We start from the raw sequence: 16726 nt of genomic DNA, 5'->3' as shown, positions 1-16726 counted from the left end.
CCTCTATCCAACTCTCCTCACCTGAAATACTCTGCACTGCTGGAAGACTCTGCTCCTTCCTCTAACTCTCCTCTCCTGAAATACTCTGCTGGAGGACTCTGCTCCTTCCTCTAACTCTCCTCTCCTGAAACTGATGGAGGTCTCTTTACATTACAGGTAAGTTCTAATGGGCCATGTCACCTGCCAGTGTGTCTTATAAGTTTTGAAAATGCCAACAGTGAGGCCTCTCTTCCAGACCCGGGAACTCAGCACAGGGATGGTGGGAACTCCTCATAATGGGCACAGCAGGTTTACAGACCCAGGAACTCAGCACAGGGATGGTGGGAACCCCTCATAATGGGCACAGCAGGTGTACAGACCCAGAAAATCAGCACAGGGATGGTGGGAACTCCTCATAATGGGCACAGCAGGTTTACAGACCCAGGAACTCAGCACAGGGATGGTGGGAACCCCTCATAATGGGCACAGCAGGTGTACAGACCCAGAAAATCAGCACAGGGATGGTGGGAACTCCTCATAATGGGCACAGCAGGTGTACAGACCCAGAAAATCAGCACAGGGAAGGTGGGAACTCCTCATAATGGGCACAGCAGGTGTACAGACCTGGGAACTCAGCACAGTGATGGTGGGAACCCCTCATAATGGGTACAGCAGGTGTACAGACCTGGGAACTCAGCACAGGGATGGTGGAAACCTCTTACAATGGATACAATGGTTGTTCAGACCAATAGAGTTGCTAAAAGACAAAAGAAACTCCACCATAATGGCTACAGCAGTGCCATTCAAAAGAATCAATCATGGCAGTCACAGCAGAGCGATCATTGGTGAGGTGGATGAAGATCTTTGAATTAGTAAAAGTATGTGAACCCGCACCTTGTAAAACAACCTATTCAGTTTAACCACTTCATATCCAGACCAATTCTGACACTTTGCTCCAACATATGGGGGGATGGGGTGTGCTTTACATTTTTTTTCTTTTATTATTTATCTCATACAAAACTTTATTTTTACACTTTTCATATTTTTTTTTTTATTTGGATTAACTTTATTGCCATCACAAGGGATGAACAATAGCCCTTGTGACAGCATGGGTAGTGATAGAACCTCTTTATGTAGAGATTTGGGGTCTATTAGACCCCAAATCTCTCCTCTGGCCTCCAATGTAGCTGATCAGACGCAGATCAGTATGATCGGCTCCTTTCCTGGCTGCTAATGTCCAGTTAACAAACAGGTGACAACATTCTAGGAACGACGTCAGTTCCTCTCTCTCTGTTCTGTGCAGCAATCGCCGCCTGCCGCATCGCTCTTGGGCTCCGCAACTGGATGGTAGACCCCAGGGAAGGCAGCGGTGGGACCCCCTTCCACCACCCGCAGAAGTGATCAAGTGGCTATTTAGCCACTCAAATCATTTCTGCTAGAAACGCAATCGTTAGCTGACGTTGGCGGGGGAGGAGAGTAGGCGGAGCCTGACCCAGCGCCGAGGTAAGTCACTTAATGTGTTTTAGCAACTTGGGATGGGGTGTGGAAGAGCATGGGGGGGGGGGGGGCGGCAATTTTTATTTTGCCTAGGGCAGCAAAAATCCTTGCACCGGCCCTGCTAGGTTATGTAGGACTATAAATACAAGGAATGCGCACTTTGCTGTGCTGGGATCTGTAGTGCTACAAGAACTGCACACACACCACTGGTAGTTCCACAGCAGCTAGAAAGCTGTACTTTGATAACTTGTGCCGAGACCTTTACCACATCTAAGCCAGGAAATTGGTATTTTGTTGACAAACTTTTAGCCTCTATTCCTGGACGGTTATAGAGAGACGCCGCCGGTTACAAATGGATTGCCTGTTCAGTTTATTTTTGAAGTAAAGCCTCAAGGTTAATCCTGCCCTGTGCATGGCAGTAGGGACAAGCCGTGACTTTACAGGGGAATTACACGGATCAGAATCCCCTTTACGTAACAGAAAGGTTAGACAACACGGCATTACACCGCGACCTCTGATCCCTGATCTCATCTACACATGAGTGTGGGTGCCACCCCCACCGCCGGGGAAATATCTGCAATTCTAACTTTATTTAAAAATTATCTAACGGCCCCTTAGATAAACTCACCGGCCCCTTTATTAGGTACACCCTGCTAGTTCCGGGTCATATGATTTAATTTACGGAAAATACTGTAAGGGTTAACTCTGGACTCTAAGTCCTGGAGAGTGTTGTAAACACACAACGCATGAAATGACAATCTCTGCACCGGAAGGGTTAACACTGGGCCCTGGAGAGTATTGTAAATGCACAACGCATTAAATGACAATCTCTGCACTGAAAGGGTTAACGTTGAGCCCTGGAGAGTAACTACACAACGCATCAAATGACAACCTCTGCATTAAAAGGGTTAACACTGAGCCCTGGAGAGTGTTGTAAATACATAACGCGTGAAATGACAATCTCTGCACTGAAGGGGTTAGTACAGAGCCTTGGAAAGTGTTGTAAATGCACAACGCGTAAAATGACAATCTCTGCACCGGAAGGGTTAACACTGAGCCCTGGAGAGTGTTGTAAATACACAACACATGAAATGACAATCTCTGCACCGAAAGGGCTAACACTAAGCCCTGGAGAAGATTGTAAATGCACAGCACGTGAAATGACAATCTCTGCACTGGAAGGGTTAACACTGAGCCCTGGAGAGTGCTGTAAATGTACAACACATTAAATGACAATCTCTGCACTGTAATTGTTAACACTGAGCTCTGGAGAGCATTGTAAATGCACAGCGCGTGAATTGACAATCTCTGCACTGAAAGGGTTAACACCGAGCCCCAGAGAGCGTTGTAAATGCACAATGCATGAAATGACAATCTCTGCACTTTAATTGTTAGCACTGAGCCCTGGAGAGTATTGTAAATAAACAGCGTGTAAAATGACAATCTCTGCACTAAAAGGGTTAGCACTGAGCCCTGGAGAGTGTTGTAAATGCACAACGCGTTAAATGGCAATCTCTGAACTTTAATTGTTAGCATTAAACCCTGGAGAGGATTGTTAATGCACAACGCATAAAATGATAATCTCTGCACTGAAAGGGTTAGCACTGAGCCCAGAAGACTGTTCTAAATGCACAGGATGACAATCTCTGTACTGTAATTGTTACCATTGAGCCCTGGAGAGTATTGTAAATGCACAACACACCAAATGACAATCTCTGCATTGAAAGGGTTAACAATGAGCATTGCACGTGAAATGACAATCTCTGCACTGTAAGGGTTTACATTGAGCCCTGGAGAGTGCTGTAAATGCACAACATGTAAAATAAGAACACCTGTACCGTAGTGGTTAACACTGGGTGCTGAAGTGTGTTGTAAATGTACAACACGTGAAATGACAATCTCTGCACTGTAAATGTTAACATTGAGCCTTGGAGAGTGCTGTAAATGCACAGCGCGTAAAATGACAATCTCTGAACTTTAATTGTTAACATTGAGCCCTGGAGAGGATTGTAAATGCACAATGCATGAAATGGCAATCTCTGCACTGTTGTTAACATTGAGCACTGGAGAGTAATGTAAATGCACAACGCACCAAATGACAATCTCTGCATTGAAAGGTTTAGCAATAAGACCTGGAGAGCATTGAAACTGCACAATGCCTGAAATGACAATCTCTGCACCGTAAGGGCTAACATTGATCTCTGGAGAGTATTGTAAACGCACAGCGCGTGAAATAATCTCTGCACCGTAATTGTTAACACTGAGCCCTGGAGAGTGCTGTAAATGCACAGCGCGTAAAATGACAATCTCTGCACCGTAATTGTTAACACTGAGACCTAGAGAGCATTGTAAATGCATAACGCATTAAATGTCAATCTCTGCACTTTAATTGTTAACACTGAGCCTTGGAGAGTGCTGTAAATGCACAGCGCGTAAAATGACAATCTCTGCACCGTAATTGTTAACACCGAGACCTAGAGAGCATTGTAAATGCATAACGCGTAAAATGACAATCTCTGCACCGTAATTGTTAACACTGAGACCTAGAGAGCATTGTAAATGCATAACGCGTTAAATGACAATCTCTGAACTTTAATTGTTAACATTGAGCCCTGGAGAGGATTGTAAATGCACAATGCATGAAATGGCAATCTCTGCACTGTTGTTAACATTGAGCACTGGAGAGTAATGTAAATGCACAACGCACCAAATGACAATCTCTGCATTGAAAGGTTTAGCAATAAGCCCTGGAGAGCATTGAAACTGCACAACGCCTGAAATGACAATCTCTGCACCGTAAGGGCTAACATTGATCTCTGGAGAGTGTTGTAAATGCACAATGGGTGAGATGACAATCTCTGCACTGTAGATGTTAACATTGAGCCCTGGATGGAGAGTATTGTAAACGCACAGCGCGTGAAATAACAATCTCTGCACCGTAATTGTTAACACTGAGCCCTGGAGAGTATTGTGAATACAAAGCGCGTGAAATGACAATCTCTGCATTCGATCGCTGATTGCTACCCTTTTCTCTATATAAAAAAAAAAAAAAAAATGCCACCACTGGACGCATGCTGCACCCCAACATTCTCCCACAGGTAAAAACAATTTACAGAAGATCCTATCCAATGCGACCTCGCAGGTTTCCTGTTACATTATAGAACTCATTTGGGTATAGAACTCATTTGGGTTTAATTAATACAGCAGCAGAAAGTGTCGATCTCCATCTATGCGTCGCAGAGATGCGCACATTACCATCACACGTGGCAACACGTTACATGCGATACAGTGCCAGCACTGCAAGACATTGGCACCATAGTGTGTAGCATGAAAAAAATTTGTGTCATGTCCGATTTTTGGCGTGTTTTTCTGCATTATATTCAATGGGCTGCCTTAATGTAGTGCATGTCAACATGCGGCAACGCATAAATATAAATCGCTTCTGTTACACGCGATTAGAAGTAACCCCCAGTGACCTGATTCCAGTGTGCTGCAGTCAGACCAGTAACAGATCAATTCTGATTGGTCATTAGGTGGCCATAGCTAGCCCAAATGATTCAGTGAGCCATTTCAGGCGCATTATTGCGTTACAGGAACACATGCAGCAACGCACGCATCACTGCAATCTGCGGCAAGGCGCACTACTTGTGTTGGCACAATGCAGGGCCATTCATTTTAAATGTGTCCCCAAGGCCCCTTACCGAGGCACATGCGTTGCAGCGCAGCACAACACACTCAGTAGCGTGCACTGTGGAGTCGTGCACAGTTAGAAAAGTCGCAGTTCCAATTTTTGGTGATGTTAAATAGGCTGCCTAACGCAGCGCCTGTTAGTCCCCGTCACACCGTTGCAACTTATCATGCGGTTTGATCGTTTCCCATGACAAGTCACTACTACTTGTCTGCAATGGAAGTGGTCAAATAGGTGCGACTCCAACTCCATCAAAGTCACACCGATTTTGAGCCCTGGTTCACACTAATGCGATGCAGGAAATGCACACGATTCGCTGCGTTTCCCCACATCGCACTGCAAAGCAAACACACGGTGTCCATGCGATCTGCGGCGGTTGTCAATTTACTTGTCTGCAATGGAAGCGGTCAAATAGGTGTGACTCCGACTCCTTCGGAGTCACCCCGTCTTTGAGCCCTGGTTCACACTGATGCGATGCAGGAAATGCACACGATTGGCTGCGTTTCCCCACATCGCACTGCAAAGCAATCACACGGTGTCACACCGATTTTGAGCACTTGCTCACACTGATGCGATGCAGGAAATGCACACGATTGGCTGCGTTTCCTCACATCGCACTGCAAAGCAATCACACAGCATTCATGCGATCTGCGGCCGGTGTCAATGTACTTGTCTGCAATGACGACGGTCAAATAGGTGTGACTTCGACTTCTTTGGAGTCACACCGATTTTGAACCCTGGTTCGCACTGATGCGATGCAGGAAATGCACACGATTCGCTGCGTTTCCCCACATCCCACTGCAAAGCAAACACACTGCGTCCATGCGATCTGCGGCGGGTGTCGATGTACTTGTCTGCAATGGAAGCGGTCAAATAGGTGTTGACTTCGACTCCTTCGAAGTCACACCATCTTTAAGCCCTGGTTCACACTGATGTAATGCAGGAAATGCACACAATTGGCTGCGTTTCCCCACATCGCACTGCAAAGCAATCACATGGCGTCACACCGATTTTGCAATCACACGGAGTCACACCGGTTTTAAACCCTGGCTCACACTGATGCGATACAGGAATTGCACACGATTCACTGCATTTCCCTATTTTGCACTGCAAAGCAAACACACGGCGTTCATGCGATCTGCGGCCGGTGTCAATGTACTTGTCTGCAATGGAAGCAGTCAAATAGGTGTGACTCCGACTCCATCAAAGTCACACCGATTTTGAGCCCTGTTTCACGCTGATACGATGCAGGAAATGCACAGGATTTGCTGCGTTTCCCCACATCGCACTGCACAGAAATCACACAGCTTCACACCGATTTGGCAATCACACAGAGTCACACCCATTTTGAGCCCTGGCTCCCACTGATGCAATGCAGGAAATGCACACGATTTGCTGCATTTCCCCACATCCCCCTGCAACGCAATTACACAGTGTTCATGCGATCTGCGGCGGGTGTCAATGTTAGATTAACGACACCCCAAAACAGATCGCAAAACACAGTGCTATTGCCAAAATCGCATAGCACGGGTGTGAACAGGTGCGGGAAAAAAAAAAAAAAAAGTCCTGCACCATTTTGGTGCAGATGCGATGCGATTTGAGCCATACAAAATGCGGGTGTGATTCCTGTGTGAATCACATGCGTTGTTTTGCTTGCACCAGATTGAACCCAGGATAAAGTAGTTCCTAATGTCAAAGGATAGACAAAACCTCCTGGTGGCAGCGGTGGGTCTCTAGGGTTCCGGGTAAAAGCACAGACCTTGCTGCCCTCCTGGGGTCGGGGGGAAACCCAATGGAAACCCTGTATGAAGAACAAGAAGGGAGCGCACCGACCTTATGTATTACCCAAATGGAGTTTATTAAAATGAAATAAGAAGAAATAGTCTCACAAACATAAAACTGCAAATGGATCCATAATGGACCCAAAGTGACCGGGTCATCAGGACAGTGCCCAGCACGCCGGAGGACCTTCCAAATGGCTGACACGTTTCGAGGCGACATCCCCTCTTCTACAGAGCCAGTCACATTCCTGCACTACTTTTTGAAAGTTCAGGTGCGACTTGCATAGACATCTGTGCCTGAAGTCGCACAGATGCCTTCCAGGTCGCACTTGCGACTTTGAAATTGTGTGGCTTCAAGTGAAGTTGCGCGATTTCAAAAGTCGGATTCAGTGTGAACCAAAGACTAAATGCACAAAGAAACGCACGTTAACACGTATGCGGTCATGCAAGGCACTCCCAAGTATGAACCCAGCCTGAGAGTTTTCAGCTTGTGTGATAATTATATCAGCGCTGATCTGTTGTGGAATCTCACCACTGATGCTTGCTTGGCAGGGCCATCTTTATTATTGATTGGACCCTGGGCAAACATTTTCTTAGGCCTTCCCGAATCCACTTATCAACTATATGCGGGCAGTGCCCGCTCAAGGGGAAGCTGCCTTGGCCCCCACAACAATGACTGGGCCCAGGGGCAGCGGCCCCTTTTGCCCTGTGTTCAAGACGGCTCTGATGCTTGGACATATTCATGATGACTGGCAGCCAATGAAAATCCTCAAGGCAACTTTGCAAATCTGAAACGTATAGGACAGTGATGGCGAACCTTGGCACTCCAGATGTTTTGGAACTACATTTCCCATGATGCTCATGCATGCTGCAGTGTATTGGAGCGTCATGGGAAATGTAGTTTTAAGACATTTGGGGTGCCAAGGTTCGCCATCACTGGTATAGGACATGGCCGGGGCCTGACTGGATAAAACGGATTGGAAAGTATAGGGAGGCCTTCCTACATAACACAATATATCACATAATAGCAATATTATATTCATAATATGACATCCAGTATATAGTTCTAGTAGAGATTGTGCAAAGATTGTACAGTCAGATACGCAGGGCCATCTTTAATATTGATTGGACCCTGGGCAATCATTTTCTTGGGCTTTCCCGAATCCACTTATCAACTATTTGCAGGCAGTGAGGGCTCAAAGGGCAGCTGCTTTGGGCCCCACAACAATGACTGGGCCTGGGGCAGCTGCCCCTTTTGCCCTGTGTTAAAGACAGCCTTGCAGATACGGTGAGCTTAGGATCAGACAGGAAGTCGTATACAAGGACAGGAAATCATTCTCACAATTTTGATACTTTTGTTCCATTTGTGACCCTCCCAGCTGGCCATCTCTGGCAGCTCACCTGTGACTTTCTTCCCAGCTCCCGGGTTTTGCCTTCGTATCTGTACAAGAATTAAAATGGCGCTGCACGTCTCTGCTGGAACTTGTAGTCCCACAAAAGTTGTGAAGCTGCTGCATGTCAGGTGGTGCTGGGTCCAAGGCATGGACAAGGGGTGGGCAGGAGGAGCAGCTGCCCTGGGCACAACAGAGCAAGGGGGCAGAGAATGAAGGTAGGGCGGTACACCCATTCTACAACTGTGCATTAATCGTGAAGGAGGGGGCGCAGTTCCACATCCTTGCTCTGGTTGATGGATGGATCTATCTCGGGACTGTCTGGGACTTGTAGTACAACAAGACGGAAGAGATCTGCAGCACGCCTCCATCTTCCCGAGCCTGGAAAGAAGGTCTTAAGTGCCGGTTCACACTAGGGCGATGCCAGACATTGCATGTGATTCGCACCGCATTGCTGTGCAGATTGCATGTGATTCACACTGCATTCCATTGCATGTGATTTGTGCAATTTCAGCCATACAATATGTATAACTGAAATCGCATCGCATTTGCACCAAAATGGTGCAGGACCCTTTTTTTTGGTTCGCACTGGAATCGTATCGCATGGGTGTTCACACCTATCCGATCCGATTCCTGCACCATTTCACAGTCCGCACTGCGATCCAATCTGGGGGTGTCATTAACTTTACATTGACACCCCCAGCGATTTGAAGATCTCAGTGTCGGATCACACTAGGGCGATGCCAGACATTGCATGTGATTCGCACCGCATTGCTGTGCAGATTGCATGTTCTGTTGCATGTGATTTGTGCAATTTCAGCCATACAATATGTATAACTGAATCGCATCGCATTTGCACCAAAATGGTGCAGGATCCTTTTTTTGGTTCACACTAGAATTGGATCGCATGGGTGTTCACACCTATCCGATCCGAATCCTGCACCATTTCACAGTTCGCGCTGCGATCCAATCTGGGGGTGTCATTAACTTTACATTGACACCCCAACCGGTTCGCAGATCTCAGTGTGAAGCACTGTGCGATTCTGCTGCGATGTGGGAACCGGCTCTGATTCGCAGGGTTTCCCGCATCGCACCAGTGTGAACCGGGACTCAATGTGAACCACAGTGCGATTCTGCTGCGATCGCACCTGTATGAAGCAGGACTAAGACAGAAGTGACCTGCAGCACGCCTCCATCTTCCTGAGCCCGGAAAGAAGGTCTTAGTCCCGGTTCACACTGGTGCAAAGCGGGAATCCCTGCGAATCAGTGCCAGTTCCCGCATCGCAGCAGAATCGCATGTGATCTGCACAGCAATGCGGTGCGAAACACATGCGATGTCTGGCATCGCACTAGTGTGAACCGGGTCTTACGGTGGCCATAAACGCTTTGGTTTTCTTATCTGATTGATGCGTGATCCAATCAAAACTATTTAAATCGGTAAACAATCAAAAAAGGAATAACTTCCCATCTGATCAATTCATGGTGGCCATACACAGTGTGATAAAACTGAACAATCAATCTCGACAAAACCATCAAATCAGACGTTGCGCAAGACAAAATGGCATTGCCGCATGATAAGTGACCGATATTGAGGTTTTTGTTCGACTTAAGTTGGTTATGGTGGAAAAATAATCGATTGTACAGAGTTTTTTTTGCGCCCCAAGTGCTTCCCATGGATTGGATGCACAAAAGGAGAACTGTGCTTCCGCCAGATCAACTTGATACGACCGATTCATGTGCAGAATAGGTTATGAAGCATCCAGTGCCATCTTTATTATTGATTGATCCCTGGGCAAACAATTTCTTGGGCCCTCCCAAATCCATTTGCGGGCAGCGCAGGCTCAAGGGGAAGCTGCCTTGGGCCTCACAACAATGACTGGGCCCGGGGCAGCTTCCCCTTTTGCCCCGTGGTAAAGACGGCCCTGGAAGCATCGGCCGAATTATGTTTGCCGTGAGATCGATTTTAAGCTTGATTGGTTTGGATCGATCGTTTTATAGCACTGTGTATGGCCACCATCTATGGGATCAATAATTTACGATTGTATCCTCCAACTATTGATCAAAATCCACTTACCCGTGTGTGTCATATCAATCAATCGACTATAGATCGATCAGGAAATTGATCATTTATTGAAGTGTGTATGGCCACAATCTAAGATTGGATTGGATCCGTTATGTTGCTTCGATTGATGGCATGTTTTGTTCGTGAAACTGGCTGATCGGATTATGGGATTCCCTAGCGAATAAACGGAGATGGGATCTCTGTTTAGAGATTAGAGATGCAAGATGATTTACGATTGTATCCTCCAACTATTGATCAAAATCCACTTCCCTGCGTGTATCATATCAATCAATCGACTATAGATCGATCAGGAAATTGGTCATTTATTGAAGTGTGTATGGCCACCATCTAAGATTGGATTGGATCCATTATGTTGCATCGATTGATGGCATGTTTTGTTCATGAAACTGGCTGATCGGATTATGGGATTCCGTGTCGAATAAACGGAGATGGGATCTCTGTTTAGAGATTAGAGATGCAAGATGATTTACGATTGTATCCTCCAACTATTGATCAAAATCCACTTCCCTGTGTGTGTCATATCAATCGACTATAGATCGATCAGGAAATTGATCATTTATTAAAGTGTGTGTGGCCACCATCTAAATTGGATCGGATCCATTATGTTGCATCGATTGATGGCACATGAAATTGACTGATCGGATTATGGGATTCCGTGCCGAATAAACAGAGATGTGATCAATAATTTACGATTGTATCCTCCAACTATTGATCAAAATCCACTTCCCTGTGTGTCATATCAATCAACCGACTATAGATCAATCAGGAAATTGATCATTTATTGAAGTGTGTATGGCCACAATCTAAGATTGGATTGGATCCGTTATGTTGCTTCGATTGATGGCATGTTTTGTTCGTGAAACTGGCTGATCAGATTATGGGATTCCGTAGCGAATAAACGGAGATGTGATCAATAATTTACGATTGTTTTCTCCAACTATTGATCAAAATCCACTTCCCTGTGTGTGTCATATCAATCGACTATAGATCGATCAGGAAATTGATCATTTATTGAAGTGTGTATGGCCACCATCTAAGATTGGATTGGATCCGTTATGTTGCTTCGATTGATGGCACGTTTGTTCATGAAACTGGCTGATCGGATTATGGGATTCCATGGCGAATAAACAGAGATGTGATCAATAATTTACGATTGTATCCTCCAACTATTTATCAAAATCCACTTCCCTGTATGTGTCGTATCAATCAATCGACTATAGATCGATCAGGAAATTGATCATTTATTGAAGTGTGTATGGCCACCATCTAAGATTGGATTGGATCAATTATGTTGCATCAATTGATGGCACGTTTGTTCATGAAACTGGCTGATCGGATTATGGGATTCCGTGGTGAAAAAAACAGAGATGTGATCAATAATTTACGATTGTATCCTCCAACTATTGATCAAAATCCACTTCCCTGTGTGTATCATATCAATCGACTATAGATCGATCAGGAAATTGATTATTTATTGAAGCCACCAAAGCACCAAAAGTGGTAGCGCCCCCGTCTGTACCACCTGAACCATGAGAAGAATAACAATCCAGACCAATATATAAAATGTGACAATAAAAAAACAGACACCAAAAAAGCAAACCACAGAAAACAACTGAAAACCCCACAACTGCAAAACAGAATCCACATAGGGATGTAAACGGGGGACCGGGGTCCAAAGGAGGGCTTGCATGGGTAGGCTGGAACTTGTAGTTCTACAGGAACATAAAGTCTATTTCCACCATCCCTAGAGAGACTTGTAGAACCATAGCAGCTTGCAAGCCCAAGATTGCCTTCCTGGGGTTTAAATGCCACCCCCCCCCCCCTCATTCCCAGCCTTGCATGGCATATATCAAGTGGCAGATGTTCCAGGCTGTAGACCATGTGAATGTTAATGGGTTGAGCGGTGCAGCTGTAGAGATTACAATAGCTGAACATGCCATCTGTGCCACTTATCGTATTGCTACCAGCCCTGCCAGAGCCTTCTGCCTTCCAGTCCTCCCAGTGACTCCCAGTCCCAGCTGTCACTCTGAAATCAAATCTGTTTTCTTACCTGCCCCTTGCAGGAGTGAGGCCTGGTACCTCCCAGTCCTCCCAGTCTCAACTGTTACCCTTAAATCAAATCTGTATACTCCAGCCAGGTACACCCCCCCCCCCCCCAGTCTTCCCAGTCCCAACTGTTACCCTGAAATAAAATCTGTATAATCCAGCCAGGTACCCCCCAGTCTTCCCAATGCCTCCCAGTACCAACTGTTACCCTGAAATCAAATCTATATAATCCAGCCAGGTACACCCCCCCCCCCAGTCTTCCCAGTGCCTCCCAGTCCCAACTGTTACCCTGAAATAAAATCTGTATAATCCAGCCAGGTACCCCCCAGTCTTCCCAATGCCTCCCAGTACCAACTGTTACCCTGAAATCAAATCTATATAATCCAGCCAGGTACACCCCCCCCCCCCCCAGTCTTCCCAGTGCCTCCCAGTCCCAACTGTTACCCTGAAATAAAATCTGTATAATCCAGCCAGGTACCCCCCAGTCTTCCCAATGCCTCCCAGTACCAACTGTTACCCTGAAATCGAATCTATATAATCCAGCCAGGTACACCCGAGTCTTCCCAGTGCCTCCCAGTCCTTCTTCTTACACTGAAATCAAATATGTAAGAGTCCAGCCAAGTACCTCCCAATCCTCCCAGTGTCCCAAAGTCCTAACTGTCACCCTAAAATTAAATCTATGGCGTCCAGTCAGGTATCTCTCAGTCCTCCCAGTCCCAACTGTTATCCTGAAACCAAATCTGATTTTTACCTGCCCATTATAAGAGTGCAACCGGGTACCTCCCAATACTCCCAGTCCCAGCTGTCACCCTGAAATCAAATCTGTAGAAACCAGCCAGGTACCAGTCTTCCCAATGCCTCCCAGTCCTTCTTGTCATCAATCAAATCAGATCAAATCTGAAGAGTATAACTAGATACTTCTCAGTCCCTCCAGGTACAGTCATTACCCCCCCCCCAGTCCTCCCAGTACCTCCTAGTCCCAGTTGTCACCCTGAATGAAATCTGTGTAGTCCAGCCAGGTACCCCCAGTCCTCCCAGTGCCTCTCAGTCCCAGTTGTCTCCCTGAATAAAATCTGTGGAGTTCAGCCAGGTACCCCCTGTCCTCCCAATGCCTAACAGTCCCAGCTGTAACCCTGAATGAAATCTGTGTAGTCCAGCCAGGTACCCCCCAGTCCTCCCAATGCCTCAGTCCCAATTGTCACCCTGAAATAAAATCTGTGGAGTTCAGCCAGGTACCCCCTGTCCTCCCAGTGTATCCCAGTCCCAGTTGTCACCCTGAATGAAATCTGTTGAGTCCAGCCAGGTACCCCCCAGTCCTCCCAATGCCTCAGTCCCAGTTGTCACCCTGAATAAAATCTGTGGAGTCCAGCCAGGTACCCCCCCCCCCCCCAGTCCTCCCAGTGACTCCCAGTTGTCACCCTGAATGGAATCTGTTGAGTCCAGCCAGGTACCCCCCAGTCCTCCCAGTCACAGTTGTCACCCTGAATGAAATCTTTGGAGTCCAGCCAGGTACCCCCTGTCCTCCCAGTCACAGTTGTCACCCATAAATGAAATCTGTTGAGCCCAGCCAGGTACCCCCCAGTACACCCAGTGCCTCCCAGTCCCAGTTGTCACCCTGAAATGAAATCTGTTGAGCCCAGCCAGGTACCCCCAGTGCCTCCCTGTCCCAGTTGTCACCCATAAATGAAATCTGTGGAGCTCAGCCAGGTACCCCCTGTCCTCCCTGTCCCAGTTGTCACCCATAAATGAAATATGTGGAGCTCAGCCAGGTACCCCCTGTCCTCCCTGTCCCAGTTGTCACCCTGAAATGAAATCTGTTGAGCCCAGCCAGGTATCTCCCAGTGCTCCCAGTGCTCCCAGTGAGATTTGTTACCTGCCCCCTGCAGGAGTCCGGTCAGGCACCAGACGGAGAAGAGTAGGGCGCAGATGAAAGCCGCCTCCAGCACGATCCGGTCCCTTCTCCTCCTCCTGCCCAGCACCCGTGCCCGGTGTCCGCTCCATCCTCCGGTACCCGTCATGTCCCCTGTCCGGGGCGAGGTGCAGGGGCTCCGCGGTGTGATTGGCTCCCTAGGGCTGGAGGGCACAGGGTGCGGAGGGGTGCGCGGAGCAGAGCAGGGTCCCGTACAGCATCGCAGCCCAGGCGGAGCACCAAGCGCGACAAGAGACAGTCCGAGCTTCCAGCGCTTCTCCTACACACACTGATCAGCCTGGGAGCTGAGAGATCCCCCCTCCTCCTCCTCATCATCACCCTCCTCCTCCTCCTGATCCCAAACCAGCCAATCACACACCTCACACAACTCAACTTTCATCTTCTAAGACTCTCACTCAGCTGGAGAATAAAACCCTCATCATCCAACCTGCAAGAGAGGAAAACACTCATCATCCTCCAACCTGCAGGAGAAGAAAACTCTCATCAGCCTCTCACCTGCTGGAGAATAAAACCATCACCATCCCCTTTCTTGCAGGAGGATAAAACCCTCGTCATCCCCTTACCTGCTGGAGAATAAAACCCTCATCATCCTCTTCCTGCAGAAGAATAAAACCATCATCCTCTCACCTGCTGGAGAATAAAACCCTCACCACTCTCCAACATGCAGAAGAATAGGAATAAAACCCTCATCATCATCTCACCTGTCAGCAAATAAAACCCTCATCATCCTCTCACCTGCAGGAGAATAAAACCCTCATCATCCTCTCACCTGCTGCAGAGTAAAACCATCATCCCCCCCACCTGCTGGAGAATAAAACCCTCACCACTCTCCAACATGCAGGAGAATAGGAATAAAACCCTCATCATCATCTCACCTGTCAGCAAATAAAACTCTCATCATCCCCTCACCTGCTGGAGAATAAAACCCTCACCACTCTCCAACCTGCAAGAGAATAGGAATAAAACTCTCATCATCATCTCACCTGTCAGCGAATAAAACCCTCATCATCCTCTCACCTGCAGGAGAATAAAACCCTCATCATCCTCTCACCTGCTGCAGAGTAAAACCATCATCCCCCCACCTGCTGGAGAATAAAGCCCTCACCACTCTCCAACATGCAGGAGAATAGGAATAAAACCCTCATCATCATCTCACCTGTCAGCAAATAAAACTCTCATCATCCCCTCACCTGCTGGAGAATAAAACCCTCATCATCCTCTTCCTGCAAGAGAATAAAACCATTATCCTCTCACCTGCTGCAGAGTAAAACCATCATCCCCCCACCTGCTGGAGAATAAAACCCTCATCATCCTCTCACCTGCTGCAGAGTAAAACCATCATCCCCCCACCTGCTGGAGAATAAAACCCTCACCACTCTCCAACATGCAGGAGAATAGGAATAAAACCCTCATCATCATCTCACCTGTCAGCAAATAAAACTCTCATCATCCTCTCACCTGCTGGAGAATAAAACCCTCACCACTCTCCAACCTGCAAGAGAATAGGAATAAAACCCTCATCATCATCTCACCTGTCAGTGAATAAAACCCTCATCATCCCCACACCTGCTGGAGAATAAAACCCTCATCATCCTCTCACCTGCAGGAGAATAAAACCCTCATCATCCTCTCACCTGCAGGAGAATAAAACCCTCATTATCCTCTCACCTGCTGGAGAATAAAAATCCTCATCATCCTCTCACCTGCAGGAGAATAAAATCCTCATCATCCTATCACCTGCAGGAGAATAAAACCCTCATCATCCTCTCACCTGCAGGAGAATAAAGCCCTCATCATCCTCTCACCTGCAGGAGAATAAAACCCTCATCACCTTCCCACCTGCAGGGGAATACAACTCTCATCATCCTCCCAAGTGCTGGAGAATAAGAAAAAAAACCTTCATTATCATTCTACTTGCAAAAAAAAAAACCCTCATTATTGTCCCACATGTAAGAGAATAAAATCCTCACCATTTCCCACCTGCCAGAAAATAAAAAGCTCCTCATCCTCTCACCTGCAGGAGAATAAAACCCTCATCATCCTCTCACCTGTCGGCAAATGAAACCCTCATCATCCTCTCACCTGCAGGTGAATAAAACCCTCATCATCCTTTCACTTGCAGGTGAATAGAACCCTCATCATCCTCCAACCTGCAGGAGAATAAAACCCTCATCATCTTCCTACCTGCTGGAGAATAAAACCCTCATCATTCTCCCACCTTCAGGATAATAAAACCCTCATCATCATCTTACACGCAAGAGAAAAACCTTCATTATTGTCCCACCCGAAACAAAATAAAATCATCATTCCAGCTGCCCTCATCATCCTTGC

The 16726-nt window shown here is 47.0% G+C and overlaps 1 protein-coding gene across 1 annotated transcript in view; it reads right to left on the bottom strand.

Moving 5' to 3' along the window:
- The window catches only part of SLC24A4 (solute carrier family 24 member 4), a 224737-nt gene extending 210054 nt beyond the window's left edge, over nt 1-14683 (bottom strand). Inside the window, exon 1 of the mRNA XM_082275860.1 lies at nt 14339-14683. Coding sequence (XP_082131986.1) covers nt 14339-14483 — 145 coding nt within the window. The 5' untranslated portion in view covers nt 14484-14683. The remainder of the gene's footprint in view (nt 1-14338) is intronic.
- Nucleotides 14684-16726: the final 2043 nt, after the last annotated feature.

This window comes from Pelophylax lessonae (genome assembly GCF_965119305.1).
Source record: "Pelophylax lessonae genome assembly, chromosome: 13".
NCBI lineage: Eukaryota > Metazoa > Chordata > Amphibia > Anura > Ranidae > Pelophylax > Pelophylax lessonae.
Note: the sequence above shows the minus strand (reverse complement) of the source record. Positions and strands in the feature narration are given on the sequence as shown.